The sequence below is a fragment of the Corvus hawaiiensis genome, chromosome 3 (assembly GCF_020740725.1).
Source record: "Corvus hawaiiensis isolate bCorHaw1 chromosome 3, bCorHaw1.pri.cur, whole genome shotgun sequence".
Taxonomy (NCBI): domain Eukaryota; kingdom Metazoa; phylum Chordata; class Aves; order Passeriformes; family Corvidae; genus Corvus; species Corvus hawaiiensis.
Genome location: NC_063215.1, coordinates 59,539,057 through 59,556,666, shown reverse-complemented (window position 1 = coordinate 59,556,666; position 17,610 = coordinate 59,539,057). Strand labels below are relative to the sequence as shown.

At 35.9% G+C, this 17,610-nt stretch overlaps 1 protein-coding gene across 5 annotated transcripts in view; it reads right to left on the bottom strand.

The window, feature by feature from the left end:
• PCMT1 (protein-L-isoaspartate (D-aspartate) O-methyltransferase) overlaps positions 1–17,610 on the bottom strand; it is a 36,991-nt gene that overhangs the window by 9,984 nt on the left and 9,397 nt on the right. For 2 of the 5 annotated variants that reach the window (XM_048296931.1, XM_048296934.1), the window contains exons 2-7: positions 13,538–13,642; positions 12,384–12,415; positions 10,517–10,621; positions 7,135–7,255; positions 2,407–2,492; positions 623–839 (exon numbers count right to left, since the gene is read on the bottom strand). In XM_048296931.1, the coding sequence (XP_048152888.1) occupies positions 660–839; positions 2,407–2,492; positions 7,135–7,255; positions 10,517–10,621; positions 12,384–12,415; positions 13,538–13,642 (629 nt within the window). In that variant the 3' untranslated portion in view covers positions 623–659. The remainder of the gene's footprint in view (positions 1–622; positions 840–2,406; positions 2,493–7,134; positions 7,256–10,516; positions 10,622–12,383; positions 12,416–13,537; positions 13,643–17,610) is intronic. The other 3 variants (XM_048296930.1, XM_048296933.1, XM_048296932.1) reach the window with 2 other exon arrangements.

Below are 17,610 nucleotides of genomic sequence, written 5' to 3'. Positions count from 1 at the left end.
GTATTGGCAAACATAAATACTGCCCCATCAGAGACAGATGACAGACTTCTAATAACACATCTGAGAAAATTTTCTGAACACTACTCAACTACATTTATACTTTAGGGAAAAAGGAATTATGTTTTCCACTTTTTGCTACTTGAGTCTAAAGGAAATGTGCTTGCAAGAACATCTACATTTTCTACAACGGATTTTGCAAAAATTTTTCTTCATTTGTAGCGTTTCAGAAAAATAAAAAATGAACACCCAATTACCACTAACTTACAGGACAAACCAGTATTTATTAAGTAAAATTTTACACTTCACCCTAATTATTGGGCAAAATAGTTATAAAAAGTTCATTAAAAGTTAAGGTTAACCTTAGAAAATGCTGTGTTTATAACGACAAATAAGAATCTTCAAAACACCAAAGACTAAAGGAAAACATGTCCAAAAGAGACAAAGTGCAACCCATGCAATATTTTCCTTCTGCTTTTAATTGAACTCAAACTTAGCATAACCTCCTTTGGGTGATGTAGTAATGCAGACTGAGTCACTTTTCATGGTATGGAGAAGCAGAAAGCAATCACAGCAGCAAAGGCAGGCCTTGCAGTCTATCTGCTAAAAATTCACACCCTTTCACCTTGCATGTGTGTGGAAGAAGTAAGTGGAACAGAAAATCACTTCCACCTGGACCACTGCTTCTCTTTATCTGTTAAAGGCACATATATCACTCCCATCAGAGGCTTCATTTTGACACTGCCATCTTCTAGTTTGTCATACTGTTCGAGCATCTGGTTTCCCCCAGCAGGGCCAACTGGTAATATCAATCTTCCGCCAGGTTTTAACTGGTCTATAAGCTAGAACACAACACAGAAATTAGAATATAACCAGCCACTTCACAGAAGCTGGATCCAAAGTTTGTTACAGTAGATTAATAGCTTTGCCATTATGTATCTATCTACTTTTATGCAGTAGATAACTATTTCCATTAGGAAAAATAAAAAGTGCACTGAAAATGAGAGTATCACAGCAACATGGTACAACAACTGGTATTACAGTAAAATAATTAACTGGGTTGGTTGCAGTTTTATTTTCTATATATGTGGGGGAAACGTAAATAACAATATTTTTACAGCAGATTGAATCTTTTTAAATTGTTTGGTTTAACTGTTCAATAGTTACTGTGCATCGGTACAGGCCCATTGTCAAAAATTCTGGGGGTAACTGATCTCCCCTTAAGTCCTCAGAGTAAGATCTGAGATTGGTGACTTTTTATTATTTCTCTTCCTGGAATAATTTTGTCTACAACACACTCACTATCCAACAGCTCCTCTTTCATTCTGTGAATGGAACAGCCTTTTATGAAACTAGTCTAAAATATATGAATATGAGTAAGATAAGTGACAAGTAAACAGAGTATATGAGAAATGCTTGGATTTTTTTTTGTTTTCATAGTTAAAGGAGGCTAGTCACAGTAGTCTCAAGGAAAAATCCACACTTCCCAGATGTCATGAAAAAAAACTTAATCCCCATTGCTAACAAAAGCTATAATTAAGAACTGTTTCATTCACTAATAAGCTTTCAATTACTTTTTAAATTGTCATCTGTCAACACTTTGCTAGGAATACCCCCCTACACACCTACACACAAAAAAACCCCAAACCCAAACAACAAAACCCAAATAAAGCCCCCTTGAAAAAAACCTAAAAAAACCAACCAAGTTAAAAAAAATGAAGCAAAAGAAAAAACCCCACCACTGGTCATTGTCTGGAAATGTCCAATCTGTCTATAGCACCTCAAAGTCCAGTCTTTCACTATCCTTCATTAAGATTTAAAAACCTTAACTGGCATCTAGCATATCAAAATCATGTTATGTATTACCATGTGCCTGATGAAAGGAAGAGAAAAAAAAAAATCTAATCTGCAAAAAATGGACTACATGTATGCATACTCCAAAGCCCCTAGTTACTCTTCAGCTTCTCTAGTAAGAATTGCCCTGTATCCATTTTGAAAGCTACAAACAAATGGCACTGTTTGTATTTCCAGCTGAGCATTTTACTTTCAACAGGCTCAGTGCTTTGGAACTCAGGAAACACACTTAAATTTTGTAACTCAGTGTTCGATAAAATTGAATTATCTTATGAAATAAAATGCTCCAGTGTGTTGTTGTAATAGAGGGTTGCACACATGTAATTTTAAAATACGTTTATTTAGAGCAGAGTTATTAGAACAAACAGCTTTACTGAACCAACAGGAAGCCAAATTATAACAGAGACAAAAACCCCACACCATACAGTAATACCACACTGCCCACTGATACTCCCAGCAGTGCAAGCTACCAAGTATTTTACATATAGATGTATGCAAAGCATTCTCTACAGCTAAGATATTACAGAAACACACACACAAAACATAAAGGCTTACTGCTTGGGGCACAACCGGGGCTGCAGCTCCAACATGAATTGCATCATAGGGAGCTTCTTCTGCATATCCCATTCGTCCATCTCCCACTGGAAGAAAACACTTTTTTAAAAAAAAATTTCAAAAGGACTGGAGAAAACAGCTGGTTTCCCATATCTATATGTAAAAAATAAACACATTTGTAAAATAAATGCAGTGAAGCACCCTCATAGGTGCATATACATGCTTATAAAAGATACTACATGCTATTGAAGCATCTGAAACTAGAAAGCATGGATTTATAATGAAAGTTCTTGGAAACACATGGTCCACCTAGAAAAGATACTGAAGTATTTATGTTTCCTACCATTCCCAATGCAGGTGAGTTTTATCCCCTCATTACATTGCTTTGCCTTGTCTTCCTGCACACCACTCCTGAATATAAAGCAAATCATAAGTCCAAAGCACTTAACGTCAGAAGCACCTATCAGAAGACTCCAAAGGTGAGGAAAAGACAAAGGAAGTGTTCCCATGGACTATACACCTACAACTACACTACCAGTTGGAATAAAAGCCCACACCTACATACATTCATTAATGCAGTACTGCAGTAACCTCTGCACACCCCATGTTTGCCAGCAAATGGGCCTCGCTATTCTTCCGGCAGGCAATCACTGGACTAACACAGAGAGCCAGGTCAGACTCATGGCTAAAGCTCCAGGTGGGCTGCTTGGAAGATGCTAGGAGTAATTACAGTTTTCAGAGGTTACCAGTGCTGCTCCAGCTTTGGTGGAGAACTCATGGAGAAGCATCCTATCACAGATATCTCATACCACCCCAGTTATGCAGAAAGAAAGAGTAACAGTTTGAGGGTTTTAAGCCAATGAAATGTGACAAACTAAACTGGACCCCGAGTTAAGTTTTGAAAGAAGATGATGTGAATATGACATCCACAGTATTTACAGGAAACCAACAGGAAATTCAGAGCAAGTTAGGCAGACTCCCTCTGGAGTTATTTAGAACAAATGTAAAAAATGAGGCTGAACCATCCATAAATTCATACTCTGTAATTACAAAAGTCCCAATAATCAGTCAAGAACAAAAACATGGAGGTTAATGGGCACAGCCTTCTGCTCAGCACAAGTAATATGGGGTTTCCCATCTTCAGGCTGAACTTTGACTTCTGTGCAATCACCAATAGCACAGGTTAATTAGAACTGAAAGAGTCAAAAGAAGTACTACAGCCCAGTCAGAGGCTGAAAATTTGTCAACTTTTTGCCTTCCAACAACTCACAAGGCAGGAAAAATACACGGTCACCACAGCAGGCTTCACTTTGACCTCCATGATAAGGAGGGCTATTGGGATAGTAAGAACACCCTTAGGTATCCAAGACTGTACAGGAAGACTTGGACAGCTCCTCAAAACAATTAAAACTGGGGTGTTTGTTATCTTCCTTATGAGGTCCTAAAAGATGACCCTGGCAAGGACCTTCTGCACCCATGCTCTTTAAGAGCACATTTCCTCAGTAGCTGAGAAGCCTCTTAGAAGTCAGTGGCAAAAATCCTCATATCATCAATTCTGACCAGCACAAGCTCCAACCAAGGGCCACAAGGAGAAGCTGCCAGGCAAGAAGTACCAGTGCTTCAAGAGAACTCATACCTATCGATCACCATTTCCACTAAGTCAGCTGGCAAGAGAGATCACCAGTAACGAAAATTCCATTATTTCCAGGGTGTAATCCTTCTGACTGCCAAAGTGGGTTCTACTGGAACAACCACCTCAACGCAGTCAAGTATGTAATTTGTACTTCTATATCTTAGTAGCACTGTACACTTCTTCTAAAGAAGCAGCAATGAGGTGTTACTGTGTCTGCTGTTCCATCAGAGACAGCAAATGAGAAAGACTTCTTCAGCTTATTCATACAGGTACTGCTACAAATTATGTTAGCTACACAAGGAGGCAGACCCTCATTCCCCAGGGTGCAGCAGCAGGCATTAGAAGCAGTGATCTCCAGTACTGCTGGAGAAAAAGCGTTTGCCAAGTTGAAGAAGCAGCTGTGAAAGAAACTGCTGTCACTTCTGAAGAACAACACACGTATTCTGAAACATAAATGTCCCTAGTGCACTGTCTAGAGAAGTCTGAATGTGACTTCTGCACATCTTATCACTTCACCGACAGCAGTAAAACAGATCCAAAAACAACTAACTCCTTTGCTCTTAGAATCAATAGCTAACATCTTCAAAAACAGCACACACCCAACCAAAAGGGAAAAAAAAATCATGCTCCTTCATATGCATCAGGCACAGCATGGCTCTTCCCTTTTAAAATCTACTAAAATTCTTATGGTTACAGAAGAAATATATCCACCCACAATTGCAACACACTTTTAGACATCCAGAAAATTTTAAAAATAGTTAATTCAGCATTCATATATTCAATGTTATTCAAATTATTATATTATTCAATGTCCAAGGGGAAACAGCAGCCCAAATTTTCAGTTTGTGCTTACATCTTGAATAATGTCACCTATCCTATTCACATCTCCAGTTACATGCAGCCTGTTAGTGAAGTAATCATGGTGGTGGGTGGCATCTGGTGATGAGGAAAAAAGCACATCAGGACTTTTTGATATAAAAGGGTTCTGTAGATTGTTTATGAACCTAGACCGGATCTGCTGATCACAGTACTCAAGCCTTCAGTGCCTCTACACAGACCTGTTTCACACAGAGTTGTAGCATGAGCACAGAAACAGAAAACTACTTCCCTCATTTGTTTAGAATACCTCATCCCCTGCATCAGCAAATAGTGCAGTACAATAGAAGCAGATCTGTACAGCAAAAGTTTTTGCTGAGAAGCTGGTGTCCATGCAACATAACATTTCAGAATAACCGCTTCAGTCTAAATCTAAGTCTTACTGTCTTAATATCCACATATCAAACATATTTGGTTGCTTCTTGGAACACAATCTTGTCTAGTTTCATTCAAAAGGAATCAAAGTTTGTGCTTTCCAGGAGTATTCTCATGTGAGCTAAAGTGTGGTAAGGAGAAGCACTTGAGAGATTCACCTCAAAGGCTTCCTCATGATACTAAGAGTAAACAAAATAAAAATCAAGCTATACCAAAAAAAGCACCAAAACACCCACAAACTAACGAAGTTAAGTTAATCCAAGTATACCTATTCCCAACTTCTCAATGCAGTTCTATTACTGAGACACCCCAAAATAATTTTGGTGCTCCTGAAATGCAGGTATGGTACATGTGAGGTATGACAAAGCAATGTAGAATGTCTGAAGCATAATGTGAAAAGCCAGCAACTTCCCATCATCAATCAACTGGTTTTCGCAAGTTTTTTGTTTGTGTGTTTGCGATAGGGGTGTTTGGGTGGGGTTTTCTGCTGCTTTTTGTCTTAAAGAAACACCTGTCTGGATTCTTGCTCCACATCAAACAGCTCCCAGGAATCCAGCACAGCTGAAACATTCTTCTCCACTTAATTCACAGAAGTATTACTTGTCCATCTGTACTTTTTAAAAATGTACCTCACAACAAAACTATTCACAAGTCTCTTAGTCATCCTGCTACATAGTCAAAAATAAAATAGATAATGATGTTTACTTAGACTTCTAGACTCGCAAGAGCACCAGAGTTTGTTTCAGGACTGACCAGAAGCATAAGTCAAAACTGCTTTTGTACAGCAACAGTGGAAATTATTCCCTCATTTCCCCTCTACAGCCCTAGCAGTCTAACTTCTTTTCCAATAAGTTCTGAGACATAAGTGTTCTCAGCAAGATACATTGCACGTTATACATGTGTACGTGTTGATAAACTTATTAAAAAAGTATTTAGAAAAGTCCCTCATTTACCAAAAAAGACCAAGAATCAAAATGGTAATTAACCTAAGAGCCAAACATCACATAATAATTTTTCCAAGTGTTCTTGTAAGAAGCCTCAAAAACATCCACACCTTCAATTTCTTCTTTAAACTTAATGAATAGAATACTTTCCTCCTGCCAGCCTTGAATCGTCTAAGAAAAACAAACAAACAATAACCAGACAAAAAACCCAAAAAAAACAAAGAAAAAAAACCAAACAAAAAATCCCCCAAAATCTTTTTTAAGTAAAAAACCATATTTAAAACAATTCACTGTCCTTGTATCATTTTGGCATTATTTCCTCTCAGTAACTCTAACTGAATTAAAGTACTTTGGTGTCAATTAATCACTTCCCTAACATACAATTACTGTCAATTTTAAAAACAAGTGAAATAAACTTCAGTGTGCATACTGCCAATCTACTTGGCAATCTACTTTTTCCACTTGAATCTTTGCATGCAGCTTTCTCAACTACTCTATCAGAAGTGTAAAGACTTTGTTAAAACACCCAAATTTAGATGACAGGGTATTTATTCAAGAAAGGTTGTGAATTCAACCCCAATTTTAAACAGCAAATTTAACATGACAGACCTTCAGCATGTAAAGTATTTTCACCAAAAAAACATTTCCTCGTTAACATTTTCTAGTAGAATGATTACATATTCTTTGAGATTACCAGAAGTCATACTCTCAAAACTGGGGGAAGATACCATTTTTCAAAGGCCTAAAGACAACTTGGATTTCAAAGTTTTCATTTGGCTCTTCTTTCTTGGGTTTAACATCTTAAATGCGAACTTTTAACAACATCCAATTCAGCCATTTTCAACCAGCTGCTAGAAAGAATATCAGTTTAATTAGTAAGTATATCAGTCTGATGCTCACCAATCAGTTTCACTCTTCCTGAAGACAGCAATGTGGGATCGTCTTTTTTGACATTATTTATTGAGTCATCTACTAGTTCTTTGATATGATCAATTCCTACAACTTGTCCTTTGGGACCAACCTGGAATAAAAATATACAGTTGAACAATTTCTGCTAGTTTTATTTACAGAATGAGTACTTATACTTCCTGAACCCATTTCTCTAAAATAAAAACAAAACCAGCAAAGTGGAAGTATTTTCCTAATGTTATTAAAACTACTGCTTGAAATGACAAATGATCCTGACTGCTAGAAGCACCTGATAATTAAAGTGTGTCTGCATAGTTTTATAAATACTTGTAATAATGATCTTTTTGAGATGTGATTCAGTTGTGTTATAGTGTTAGTGGAGATTTCTTCTTGGAATTTTTAGAAGTTAAATTTGATCACGTTTGTTTACCTGCAATAGAAAGTAACAACGTCAAGAACAAAGACTAAAACTAATCTCCTTTCACACTAAACAAAACTTACTAAGAATTAAGGTTTTTCTAGAGAAGACCTTACTTCAAAGATTAAATCATGCCTTTTATTCTAAATTATCTCAAGAGTCCTATTCTTTCAGAAGCAAATGCTGCAACTACCAGTCAGGGACAAATTACCTTCCACTTATCCTTACATTCATGAATCTACTTTCAGATTTACAGCTCTCCTCCACAGGAGGAGTGGAACTTCTGAGAGCTCATAACTCAAAAAAGGTCACAAAATCTCTGTATTCTGAGGGGGGCGGAAAGAGGTCTACTAACAAAAATCTCTCCATTACACGTAATTCTTCTAGAATTTTGCCTTTAGTATAGAAAAAAATATTCAAAACCAATCCAAATCCAAATCAAAAATCTGACCATTTTTAACAGGATCCAAAGAACACAATGGCAGAGTATGTCATAGCAGCAGCCCATGTTGCCTAACAACTGTCTTTGGACACATCTGAATGCAGATGATGCATCTGAATTGTTTATGTTTCTGTATCTTACATTTTAATGTTGTTAAGACATGGAAAATTAATAACTGGTTATCCTGGGGAGGTTTTTTTTTGTTTTATTATGAACAAGTCCTATGTTAAAAACATTAAAAGAGCAGTGTTAGCTTTTCTTGTCTGAGTGGAAGACCACCACCCTTTGCAACAGAGCAAGACACAGAGCAAGTTTTCACTGTGACAGCCATGGGTTGCTGTTTGGAGGAATGCCTGGCAGTCAGTTGTACTATAAGCTGTCAAAAGATCCAGTGTACTCCAAACAGTAATGTAACAGAAATGAAAATTTAGCAAAATGGTCAGAGCATGAAATAGCCTGATAAAGTAAGAGAACCACCTGCTGCGTGTGACAGTCCATTTTGCTGAGTCCTCATCAGTCACCTCTGTGTATTACCTTGGAACTGTGAAATGCATCCAATTGAGACAACAGAAAGATGGCACAGTTTTTGGGATCTCCATGTTAGGAATAAAAATATACCCCACTCTTTTCATAAATCCAGTACTGACAGGATGAAAACTGCAATTAATTTGATTTGCCAGCTACCTTCAAAAGTAAATAAACTTAATTTTGCAAGCTATGTAGATAAGTCTATCACAGAAGTTCACCATGAAAATCCAAACAACAATCTTAAAGATGCTTTACTAGTCTAAGTAAACATAAAGCTTTCCCAGAGGTACCACAAATGAGATTATCATCATAAGAGTACAGTTGTCATCTATGGGCACTGAGGCACTTGTGCCACAAATGTGAGCTACTAATTCTAGATCTCAAGTAGACTGAGAAGCAACATCAACATAGTCACAAAAAGCACATCCCCAACTAAAATTTGGTGGCAAAACACTCTACCATTAATTTCCATAATATACTTCTTTCAAGTTTTTGTTACTGTTAGTAATGCTGTCAAGCAGAACGAAAGCATTTACTCAATTTTTCCAACACACATGTCTGTAAGGCATTCCACTGCAAACTACCATGGAGGATTCATAAGAGGCACATGACATTCATATGGCAATAAAAAGATAGAGGGATTAACTTCACCAAAACTGGAAAGAGATTTCCTTTTTGTGCTGGTTCTGACTTCTCCACAGCTGTTTTAGTAGAGAAAAGTGCACAACCACAATTTAGCATGTCCTACTGAAAATGGCTATTCCTTTATGCATTCATAACTTCAGTGAGAAATACATATAGCCTGGACAAAAGTTTTAATGCTTGAAGGATTGGCGTTCCCATGCTAGCACTTGATTACTGACTACACAGTCAGACCAAAAATAATAGGCAGAAAGTTAAGTGCCATTTAAGATTTCCTCTAAACTGCAGTTTGGTTAACTACTTTTTTTTGTTTTTTGTAATTTTGCAGCTAATACTTAGAAACCTAAATACTTTTGCAAGTGTATTGACCAGTCCTAAACATTCTTAGCTAATTCTTAACAGCGGGAAACAGAAATTTTTGTAGACTCAGATTGGCGCTTGAAAACAGAAAAGTAAGTAGCAAAGGAACTTAAATGAGAAATTATCACATGTATCAACACATTTCGAATTGACTTTGCAGAAAGACAAAACAAAAGATCTAGTCGGCAGTTTAATGAAGGTCTCTACTAGCCATAAAGCAATTATAAAGCCCTGGAACAGAGAAGGAAGAACTGATTATATCTCCCTTCATGAATCAGTCTAACAATACTATAGCTACAGCCACTAAACCCCAAAGTTTTAAACCTTTTTTTCCCCCGATGTAAGATAGGAAAGAACACAGAAAATTCCTTAGGTACAGGTTGAATAACACAACTGAGATTAAGTTACTTGGCAAAGATGTAAAATACAAATTAATATCTAGCTTATAAAAGGTTAAATGGACACTTATAGTAATGTTTGTGCAATATAACAAGAAAAGAAAGCAATTAAATTCAAAGAAAATTTATATATACAAGATATTTTCTTGTATATATATAGGATTCTTTTAAGACTCAAAAGTCACAAAGCTCTCATCACATCAGGAATCCGTGACAATTTATCACAATGAGAACATCCATAGTCACACAAGATAACAAAAACTGAATTGTTCAAGACAAACATCTTTTTCCTTCAAGATATAAAGCAACAACTAAAATGCAATCATTAAAAAACTCAAAACAATCCAAAAACCCCAAACTTCTTCACTAGCCAGTTTCTTCACCATTACACAATTTATTGAACCATTTAACTAGAACATCTACTATCAGCTACCACACCAAATGGGTACCAATCACACCCAGGAGAGTAAATTATTTTCTATATATTTCAATCCACTATGAAGGATGCTTTTTTTTGCTCTGCAATTCAGTTACACTTGAGTTCAAGCAGTTCTGATGATCAAGTGATTAAATTATATAACTCACCATTCGTGAAAAGCATGCTGTAAGAATTCCACTTCCTGATCCTACATCAAGTGCTTTGGCTCCTTCATGTAACTGATCAGACAGAAGTTCAAGTGCATATGCATGCTAAGAGAAGACAGAGAGAGAAAATTTCAAATTATTTTAAATGTCTGTTTTACTCAAGATATGTTCATTTCTTCAGAGATTTTGGGAAATGCCCAGAGCATTTGTATAAGAAATTTCAGAATAATTTCTATTACAAAGAACGGGGAGGGGGAAGGAGTTAACTACATGATATAATCATTGTTACTTCATTGTCTTCAACAAATTTCATGAGTGTATTTTTTTTTATTAGCATCCATATACAAAGCCTCATCTGACCATTCAAGCTTCTAGCACAGACTCTATTTATATATTGGGAAAGACACGATAAATCAGTTTATTTCTCCTCAAGTCTGGTGACTCTTACTATTCTGGCAGTATACGGCCAATAAAGCTTATCATTATGCTATATGCACTGGAATAAGCTGGGACAAAAGCTAGCTAGGAAGAAGGTAGCTCCAGAGCATCAAGGAAAATGGCTATTGAAACTACCTCCTGTATTACCTGCACACTTGCTGTATCAAAGAATAGGAAAAAGAAGTTGTCTTTTCCAAAGGCAGATAGCCAGGCTCATGTATGGAATGCAGTAGTCTATAGATACACTTGACGACTTTGGCTTTTCTATGTGGTGGACCAGTACATAAACTAAGCTTAGGCTGCACAGTAAAAAACCAATTTGTTCTTTAATGTTTCAGAGATAGCCATTACCACACTCTTTCAGCTTAATCCATCCTACCCAGAAAACAGAAATAATTAGAACATTCCCTGTTAGAACATTCACTGTTAATATTTGCTTAGAGGATATATTGCCTTTTTGCTCTGACACTTCATATACTATTAGTGTTAAGCATTGGAAAAATAATGACTGGAGGGACTTAAAATTTTAAAGCATAATTAATATTTATTTTTCCCCCTAGCAACAGTACTTTTTTCTGTCTTTTCTTGAATAATATTGTTAATATTTCTATACAAAATTCCTGATTTTTTATATTGATAACTAAGTAAATTCTAAGCCAACTACACAGCTTTTAGTCAAGAGAAGCAGACTTTTACTATGTTTTGACACTTTCCAAATAATGAAAAGACAAAATACATGCACCTATTCACTTTTTATCTCAAATAAAGAAACACAGAAAAATTACATCTGCGTTAGATGCATGCACTGGAATCCCAACTGGAACACTCACCCTGATCTCAAACCACTTGGCAAAAAAACCTGCAACTCAGTACAATGTATCTTTTTCCTGGTCCAAAGATTTAAAGGCATTACAGCAATACCGTACTACAGAAATCCCTGTCATCCACTCCTGAATTCTTATATAAATTACAGAGTAATTTACATTGGAAGATCTCTGGAAATCTTCTGGTCCAGTCCTCTTTCAATACATGGGCATTTTAAATAAGGCTGCTTAGAGCCCTGTTCAGTCAGCTTCTTTGTATATCAAAGAACAGAATTTCCACAAGCTGCAAAGCTTGTTTCAGTACTTAACTATCCTCAAAGTTTTTTTTTTATTCTAGAAACTAATCAGATTTCCTATGTTGCATTTTTTGGCCCACTACCCCTCATCCTATTACTGTACATCTGCAAGAAAAATTTTGATCAGTCTTTTCTACTCACTCCCTTTAGGCAGTTCACAACAGCATCACTGCAATCAACTACTCATTAAATTTACTAGGGTAAATATTTTATTTCAAAAGCATCTGGATGTTTATAAAAATGCTTATAATTTTTTATTTAAAAATTATAAAATAAAACCTATACTAATCACCTAGCTTTAAAGCTTACCATATGTGGAGCACTGATTGTTGCTTGGAAACCTGTAAAACAAGAGAATGGAAAATGTTCATTGTTGTTCAGACAGCAACCTTACAATCTTTATTACCTTGACTGTAAAATGCAACACCTTCATTGTCACCCTCATTCAGGGTACAACATCCACACCCCAGCAGTTACAAAGGTACTCTACATCAGAAGTGAGTTATGGTACATCAGCTCAAAGCTATGCTGTGTCAACTCTGGACAGGAAAAAAAAAAAGGTTTTATCCTTGACCACAATTACAATCTCCATTTTTCCACTATACATCGAATTAATATCACATATTGATCAAGTATGTTCAATTCAGAGGAGTAATGTCTCCCAGAATAATGTAATTCCTTTTTCACTTAGCCCCTATATAGAGACTTGAATTTGTTAGTTTGAGTTTCATGTGATGGAGACCATAGAACATTTGGAGAACAACCTTGTGCATTTTGCAAACAGCAAATGAGAACAAACACCTATAAGAATGGGAGCAATGGTCACTTATATTTATTTTTGCAAAGATACATAAGCCTTTGGGCATGTATCTTAAAATATTTTTTTATTTTCCTGTACAACTAACAAAATCCTAATAAAATTCACTCACCACATACTGTTAAAGACAGGGAGAAGATCAAGAAAAAATAAATTAGTACATTTACATAGTTCATTCCCTTGTCTTGGAAAGACAAACTGGGACCTGGATGGGAAATAACTGTCCTATCAGTACACCTAACTATACAAAGCCTATTTTTAAAGATTTCACATAATGGTTTAAGAAACTTTGCATTGGTCCCAATTGAATAATTTCTAAGATAGAGACTGTTTCTATCATAAACTGGAAGCAAATTGTTTTTAAGTATTTACATCAGCTGCACCATCACAAATTGCTGTGGTTTCAAAAATAAACACATATTAATATTGGCTGAAAAACACCTCTCTACCTGGTATATCCAAATATGCCAACTGCAACCCACAAGAAATTGAAACTTAGTTAAAAGGTATCCAATAAACTGATGAAGAACTAAACAATCTTCCAAATTAAAAAAATTATTTTCACATTCATAACACATAAATGACAAAAGCAATCACAATTACACAAACGAAAACAATCTCAATCACTTTTGCAAGATGCTCTTACCTATAGACTGTGGAGAGTCCATGTAAGGGTTGTACTTTGCATAGTGGCAACGGTCTGTAGCCAGCATTACTTCAAATACCTTGTCTGTTTTGATTATTCCATTTTCTATAAACAAACAAATATATATAGAATTGAAGGCATTGTTTCTCTTCTGCAGTGCAGGAGTCTGTGAAATGTGCTAACATATTCATAGCTTTGTGAGAAATCAAGTGCCTTACACAGATCTCTAACACTCTTCCCCTCATCATACTGTCCATGGCAGGGGTTGGACTACATCATCTTTAAAGGCCCCTTCCAGCCCAAACCCTTCTGTGATACTAAAATCAAATTTGGGATCCAGAGATCAAGCGATGCTTAAGCCAGTGAATTTTGAACAAGACTTTCCCAGCAGTTACAGGTGCTTTTCTAAAACCATTTGCAAAGATCTACCCCCTAGGAAAACTCAACTTCATGCACACTTTTGATATTCCTGAAAATATAGTCAGCAAGAAATTTGTATTACTATACACACCAAACAAGATACACTTCATATTTCTAAGAAGCTATGCAAGTAATTATTGAAAAGTATACACAAGCCAAGTTAGAAATGTGACGTTGAAGCACTGTCGCTCAGTATTTTGGTTTCCAGATCTGTTTGTCTTGTGTTAGCAAAGAAACAAATCCTTTTGTAAAGAAACTCCTACAGAATCAGAATTCTTATGCTGGGGCAGACTGAGGCCAAAAAGTTTTTATATGGAAACATTCTGAATCTTTGTTCACTTTTCAAAATAAAATATAAATGCACATGCATGTAAAATGTCACAAGCAGCCATTTTTCCTTGCAATTTTACTGAAGGGTTTTTTAACATTGATAATTCTATTTTTTTTAAGTTCTGAAGAGCCATTTATGAATAACAGAAAACTCTGGAAAACAAATGAAAGGAATTAACTAATTACTTGCACTAAAGACATAATATAAACTCCAAATAACTAACATTTCAAAGATGGATTTCTGCATTTACTACGTTCTTTAAATATGGATTTATTTGCAAAATTATACTTTAAAAGAAAAAAAAAAAGATCACTTGAGCACCATTAAAATCTAACCCAAAACAAGGAAATCAGATTATGGAACTTTTGTAAGATTGTCTGCAAGTTGCACCAGTGGGTTTTTTTGAAGTACCGCCAACAAAACACACCTGGGCCCAGGACTGGGCCAACTTCTGCAGAGACTTTCCTGACTGTTTACTGGGTGCTCCCAACTACACCTATTAATCATAGGATTTTCCTGTCTTTTTTTCTTATCTACTATCTGTGTCCAGAATTAACTATCCTATATAAAATAGGCTTGAATTCAGAGAGCAAAATAACTCCCCAGACAGGACTCCTTTTTGGTCTGAAAACAAAGTATCACATAGAACTGCAAAAGGAATATACTATCACTAAGGAAATTATTAAGCAAAACCATTCCTTTTCTAAAAATATTATTTTTTAGAAATGTTTCTGTATCTGGTAAGTCCCAGTAAAAGCATACACTCCCCTCACTGTCCCCACACATTACATATATCCTGTTCTTTGACTTCATTTTGAACTGAATAGTACAGCAGTATTCAGTTAGAGGAAACTCATTTCAACACAAAGTTTTAAATCTGAGCCAGTAGACATTTGCAGCGGTTCATAAGTTTACTTACTGAGCAAAATTGTACCCAAAAGAAAACAAACAAACCAGTCCATTAACACATTGGCACTAACAACATAGGACAGTAAGGAGAATAAAAAGTTTTCCCTGACCACTTGAAATTAGTTGAATTAGTTGTACAGTAGTTCTGTGAACAAAGCATAGAAACAAAAAAAATCAAAATTTTACTCTTAGAGTTTCATTAGGAATCACTAAGAATTAGTATCTCCAAACCAAATGTACTTTTTTAAAAAGGAGAATAATCCAGGTGATTATAACAAAAGTGAGGAGATAAAGGCTCTAGGGGGCTGAAGGGATGTCAAAAAGCAGTCGCTGAGAAGCACTCGCAAAAGGTCTAAAATAGTAATTTATTTCTTGACATGCAGATAGATGCACATATTCTAGAACTACAGGTAGCCACCTGCTCTTTCCTTTTGTGCCTCCTGGAATAAATATGCAGAGAACACACAGAACAAGGTTCCAGCTTGGAAGCGCAAGTGCAGGGCCTTATGGTAAGGCCAAGAACCTTCTCTAATTTCACAAAATTTAGTTCCAGTCAAAGTACATACAACTACCAAATAAGATGCTTACACTGACAGGCAAATTACAAAATACCCCTAAAAACAGAAAATACTAATATTCTACATTATTATCTACATAATGCTCTATTTGAGCATTCAGGATGCTGTCATTCAGCAAACACTCATGAGATTTGCTGACTGTTGTACTGTTTTTGATTATTGTCATATTTTTCATCAGTAAATAAGAATTGAAGAAAGTTACCCATACTCAGTCCCCAGAAGAACCTGTGGGAGAAGCTGAATCTGGTGTCAGCCATTGATTTCAATTATTGAATAACGCTCCATCCTCATGAAAAAACCAACACCCTCTCAGCTATTCCCCCATAGATTAAGACTGCTTTCAAATTTGCTTATTATACAATGGAAAAAATATCAAATTTTAGGTGGGAATTAAGAAAAGCAATCAAGCTCTAAACAGTAAAGTCAATATTGACTTAGCTGTAAGTTTTATTGTGTTGATAACAATACGATTTTTTTTCTTAGTCTCACTGCTGAATGTAGAGAAACATAGCAACTGCAAGGTACCGAACTCCAAAAAAAGTCCTTTCTTTCCTGCAACAGTCAGTCGCAAGATGACCAGCTGCCAGGATCTTAATTCTGTCTGGAACATGTCTCCATCAAATTCTCAATTAAGTCCAGAAAACAAGTATATCCCCTAAAGAAGCCAATAATAGAAGCGTATATTGCAAAGAAGACATTCTAATTTAATGCCATCTCTAACTACCAAAAAACCAAAACAATCAAAAAGAAATTAACTATTAATAAAATGCTAATTAAAAACATTTCCTAACTCTTAAAATGAAGCTCTCTATTGCAAAAAAAAGATTCACAATTACATGCATATAGGTAGAATATCCTTTCCAATTATAATGTGTACAGAAAACTCTCCTTGAGGATACTGTTGGGTTTCAAGACTACTAATCAGTACTACAAACAAATCAGATATTAAAGTGTTTACAAGCAAAGGATAATACACAAACACACTGACAGGTTGAAATAAAAAGTAAACTCAAATAAAACAGAGTTATATCAGTGCAACTTCCAAGCTTCAAAGGGCTGAAGCCGAAAAGTAAGTACTTAAAAGTGGAGCACTGCATGCCAAGTTCAAGAGTTACTCTCAGCAGAGGCTGTGGCAATGACAACTTGACATAATTGGAGCATGTTTTGAAAACTCTCTCTGGTCTGCCTCTTTTCCACAAATAACGCTATGAAAACAGGAAAAGAGCTCAGAGCAGTCCTTAGACTTGAAGGTGGGAATTTATCACTGTTGAGTGTAACCTGGGAAACTGGGCAGTTGGCTGTCAGAGAGCAAGTAAAGAAGAGTCTGAAAATGCACCATGGACTTCAAACAAGTAAACAAGCTATCTTTTTATTTTATCTTTTATTTAGCAACAAATGCATTACTGAAGTGCTTATGTTTCAAAGAATTGCCTACATCACTGATGGTATCCTGACTGTTGATCAAACACATTTCTAACCAAACCATAAAATACTGGCAGTCAACATTTACACCAATACGGCTTCCAGATCGGAAAAGAGGATGTGTCATTGCCACATGATCCAGCACACATGCTTACTATACAAACTATAACACCTACTCAAATACCTCCTGTGGCTGACTTTATGTATTAAAATCCCAAAACCATTTACTGTGCAACTACTTCAGCATCTACATAGTTCAGCTTCTTTTCAGATTACTTTCTCCATAACCACTGCAGAATACTTCACTCATGAAGATCAATTTTCAGAAAAACACTGATGTTTTTAAATCATACAGAGGTCCTTAAGACATAACACAAAGTACATACACCTTTATGTTAGAAAAGATTAATTCA